The sequence below is a fragment of the Sinocyclocheilus grahami genome, unplaced genomic scaffold (assembly GCF_001515645.1).
Source record: "Sinocyclocheilus grahami isolate Dianchi unplaced genomic scaffold, SAMN03320097.WGS_v1.1 scaffold623.1, whole genome shotgun sequence".
Taxonomy (NCBI): domain Eukaryota; kingdom Metazoa; phylum Chordata; class Actinopteri; order Cypriniformes; family Cyprinidae; genus Sinocyclocheilus; species Sinocyclocheilus grahami.
The window spans coordinates 80,566-85,356 of NW_015505802.1; the positions used below are offsets into that span (position 1 = coordinate 80,566).

At 40.7% G+C, this 4,791-nt stretch overlaps 1 protein-coding gene across 1 annotated transcript in view; it reads left to right on the top strand.

Annotated features, from left to right (window-relative positions):
• The window catches only part of LOC107557900 (1-phosphatidylinositol 4,5-bisphosphate phosphodiesterase beta-1-like), a 99,024-nt gene that overhangs the window by 65,472 nt on the left and 28,761 nt on the right, over positions 1-4,791 (top strand). Inside the window, exons 17-20 of the mRNA XM_016241476.1 lie at positions 1,986-2,079; positions 2,159-2,243; positions 2,365-2,489; positions 2,716-2,870. Of these exons, the coding sequence (XP_016096962.1) occupies positions 1,986-2,079; positions 2,159-2,243; positions 2,365-2,489; positions 2,716-2,870 (459 nt within the window). The remainder of the gene's footprint in view (positions 1-1,985; positions 2,080-2,158; positions 2,244-2,364; positions 2,490-2,715; positions 2,871-4,791) is intronic.

The following is a 4,791-nucleotide window of genomic DNA, read 5'->3' on the forward strand; positions in this document are numbered from 1 at the left end:
TGAGAGAGAGTGAGAGAGAGAGTGTGTGTGTGTGTGTGAGAGAGAGAGTGTGTGTTTGTGTGTGTGTGTGTGTGTGAGAGAGAGAGAGAGAGTGTGTGAGAGAGAGAGAGAGTGTGTGTGTGTGAGAGAGAGTGAGAGAGAGTGTGTTTGTGTGTGTGTGTGAGAGAGTGAGAGAGAGTGTGTGAGAGAGAGAGTGTGTGAGAGAGAGAGTGTGTGTATGTGTGTGTGAGAGAGAGAGTGTGTGTGTGTGTATGTGTGTGTGAGAGAGAGAGAGAGAGAGTGTGTGTGAAAGAGAGAGAGAGTGTGTGTGTGTGTGTGTGTGTAGAGTGCCATCTAGTGGTGTTTCAGTGCAGCACAGCATCAGATCTCAGTAAATCAGGGATCCTCAAATCTGGACCACGAGATCCACTTTCCCTCAGAGTTTAGCTCTAACCCTAATCAAACACACCTGAGCATGCTAATTAATGTCTTCAGGATCATTAGATAATCACAGGTAGGTGAGTTTGATCAGGGTTGGTTGGAGTTCAAGCGCATTGGCTCTCCAGGGCAAGATTTGAGGAACCCTGCAGTAAATACTCTCCATTCACAGTACTTTTAAGGGGTGTAATCAGTGTGGGGGGGTAACGCAGTACAAGTAACGCAAGTTACGTAATCAGATTACTTTTAACTAGTAACTAGTAAAGTAATGCATTACTTTTTACTTTAGAAGGAAATATCTGAGTTACTTTTTCAAATCAGTAACAGTTACTTAGTTTCCGTGTGTTGAGTGACAGCTCTGGTGTTGCCATGGAGACAGAAATCAGGAGTGAGTGCAGAGTGTTGTGTGTGAACATGATCTTACTGTAGCTCTAGACTCAATATCAACGTTTTCTCATCTCACCTGCATTAAAACAGATTCAGTGTTCCTCAAAATTAGTTAAAACTGTCAAATATTATACAAACCTGCAATAATTAAATATGTTGAACATGAGTGACGTGACATGTGGCCATTAGTGCTCTGCATTTAACCCATCCTAAGTGCGCACACACACAGCAGTGAACACACACCCAGAGCAGTGGGCAGCCATTTATGTTGCGGTGCCCGGGGAGCAGTTGGGGGTTTGGTGCCTTGCTCAAGGGCACCTCAGTCGTGGTATTGAAGGTGGAAGAGAGCGCTGTACATTCCCTCCCCCCACCTACAATCCCTGCCGGTACGAGACTCAAACCCGCAACCTTTGTGTTACGAGTCCGACTCTCTAACCATTAGGCCACGACTTCCCCTTAAATAAGACAAATATAATTTATTTCACAATCACAACCAGTGTTTTTGCTGCTGACCTTCGAAGATCCAAATCAACCATACTAAGCAAAAAAGACACGTTTGTGTTTTTAGTTATTGCTGAATAGTGTTGAACGTTCTTCTGCTGCGTCATATTCTTCATGAGATGTGTTTGAGCGGCGCCCTCTACTGTACAGACCAGAATTTACATTTCCTTCAGCCTGAGACGCATTCACTTCACTTCTGCTGTGAGAGGACTTTACATTTGTGAAAGAAGAACTTCTTATATTAAAAACAAGCCCTGCCCAGATTTAAAAAGTAAAGTAACGCATTACTTTCCATAAAAAGTAAGTAACATAATTAGTTACTTTTTTAGGGAGTAACGCAATATTGTAATGCATTACTTTTAAAAGTAACTTTCCCCAACACTGGGTGTAATAAGTCTCGTCTCACCATTTGTTTCCATACGAGATACTGAATTCATGATTTGATATTACACGCACTGACATGATGAAACCTCTGAGGCCTCCGCATTATATCATAAGTGTTGCATTTAAACGTATAGTGTCTGTCGCTGCGGCACATCATTTCATCACTGAGTGTGTCGAGATTCGTCATTGGTCAAGATTGAGAACGTTTTCTGAATGGGGATCTATGGTTACTCCTGGAACAGTGTGAGTCTGGATCTGTACGCCGCTGGAGTGACGCGTGTCTCTGCTGTCTGTAGGGGACGGTAAATGAAGCCTTCGCCACAGAGGAGATGTCCAACTTAGTCAACTACATTCAGCCTGTTAAATTCAACTCCTTCGAGGCGTGCAAAAGTAAGTCAGTCAGTTCTTGAGATGTGTTTGACGCAGCTGCGCTGTAAGATCAGTAACTCTTCTCATTCGTCTGCCACAGAAATCGATCGAAGTTATGAAATGTCATCGTTTGTGGAGACCAAAGCGCTGGAGCTGCTCAAAGAATCGCCCGTGGAGTTCGTCGAGTATCTTTTGTGTTTATTGCACTTTTGCAGGTGGAACAGTCTTTCAAATGAAGTGAAATTGTGTAAAAGGTGTAAAAGCTCTTTCCATCCTCTGTCAGAGAAACTTAACTCCTTCACGCAGGTATAATAAACTGCAGCTGAGCAGAATTTATCCCAAAGGAACTCGAGTGGACTCCTCGAACTACATGCCTCAGGTCTTCTGGAACGCCGGATGTCAGCTGGTCGCTCTGAACTTCCAGACCATAGGTACCTTCAGCTCACTCCCCTGACAGGTCAAAGCCACTTTAAACTGTGTGCTTGTTTAAAGCCTGTAATATGAAGCTTTTCTTCAGATGGGAGTTGCTCATAGAAATGCCCTCTTCTCTTCTGTGCATCTCCGTCCCAGCGCACCGTCCCAATTATTGACTGGTTTGGTCATGTATTAGCACTAATGTGCTTGGTTTCGTGGGTCTTGTGTGTGTGTGATTGGCAGATCTGCCCATGCAGCTGAATCTGGGCATCTTTGAGTACAACGGGAAGTGCGGCTACAGACTGAAGCCAGAGTTCATGCGACGGACGGACAAACAGTTTGACCCGTTCACTCAGAATACAGTCGACGGGATCGTAGCGCACACGCTGTCTGTGAAGGTGAGTCTGCAGCCGTCCCTTCTGCTCGTGTCTGCTTTAAATCAATGACAATGGGTCATGACATCACATGTAGAGGTTTAATCAGCTGGAGTTTGCAGCCCATTGTGTTTTGGGTCATTGCTAGAGAAAGTGAAAGTTGACAGGTTTAATTGTCATTAAACAATATATAGATCTCAGTTAGCTCTCTCACTGGCTGTAGGTCATCGCGATGTGTTTTTCAGGCAGAACTCATTTCACACAGCAGGATTTTGAACTGTTTTGCCTTCGATTTTGGGCATTTGTCGGCGATTTCGCAAAACCTGACGGCAAGTGAAAATCGTTCACTGCTAAAAATTATTTTAGCAAACAAAAATATCTGCCAATGGAGTAAGAAATAATCTTAATTCAAAGGCTAAACAAGATTATTTTTCTTGCCCCATTGGCAGATATTTTTGCTTGTTTTAAGGAAAAAATTAACAAAATATGGATTTTTTTTTTACAGAAAACCAAAGACATAATATCTTAAATAATTTTGCTTGTCCAGTAAATGCATCTTGATTCAAGAATTTTTACAACAAGACAAAAATGTTAAGTAAGAGAATAATTTTTTGCAGTGTTGGTAAAATCGTGCAGTGTGACCTCGGCATTAGTCCCAAACATCCAGATGTTGGTTTCACAGATTCTGTCAAATGAGACTGAATACAAGGTGTCCTTAAAAAGTCTTAAATAACGTTTTCCTAATATAAGGCCTTAAAAAGTCTTAAAATGTCTTAAATTCGGATTCGATGGGTCTTAATTATTTTTGGTCTGATTACCGCTAAAATATCTTCAGTCTGACGGTGCTAATGACTTTACAATCACTGGACAGACCGAAGATGTTTTCTTCCCCGTGGTAAGTTACTGCGCCATCAGAGAGAATCGCAGTAAGTTAGCAGAACACAGAATACAAGCTCGCGCTGAGTCTCACTCTGTTTGTCTCGAGACTGCAGAACAAATTAGTGTGACCGCACACATAAACTCAGAAGAAACACACCGAGGTAAGAATTCAAAATGTGTAGTTTATTCATAACATGATAATAGTTAAATAACACCATGACAAGTGAGCTATTTTGCTCAATATTCTCACGACGCAAAAACAAACAAACATTCAAAACAGCTACAGAGTGCACGCATTACGTGAAGTCTAGTGCGCTCTTTCACTGCATGATTCAGTCTATTAAAATACATTCAGAATGATCACAAATACAGGACATGGGGGCAGAAAATGTGTATATTTATACTCGAGTTCACACGGAAGACCTTTTTTTCTCCAAAAATGACCATATACAAATGTGATATAGATTTTTTACAACAGTTCAATAAACTATAAGTTTTATTAAGAGACTTACGTTTTAGACACCATATTGCCTGTTTTTTTTTATGTTTAATATATCAAAACATTATTTCTGCATTTGTAACATCAGGTTAAATGCATTCATGTCCTGCATTAAACAGCGTGTAAACGCATCTAAATGCCACTTCAGATGCAGCTTATGTCTGGATTGCAAAGATGAATTTTGTTGATACTGATTTCATTTGCTTGGTAACAGCCCAAATGTCTTATTCTTATTCACTGATTAAATGTAAGAATCTGACTCAAAAGATAATGCACACTTATAGAAAAATGGCTTTATAAAGGTAAAATGCCCATAAAAGGTACAAATCTATTTAAACTTAAACACACAGAATATGAAGAATATCAAAAACTTTAGGAGTCAGTTGTCCACGAAAGTCCTGAAGATAGCAGCATGATAACACACTCAATCAGCTGAATGAATGACTCGATACTCACTCATTAATTGTCTTACCGTCACTCACTGGTAGTTCAGCTGAGAAGTTTGTTGAAAAGTATGCATTTTTCCCCCTCAACATTCTTATTTGTATACTCATAAATGCATTTAAA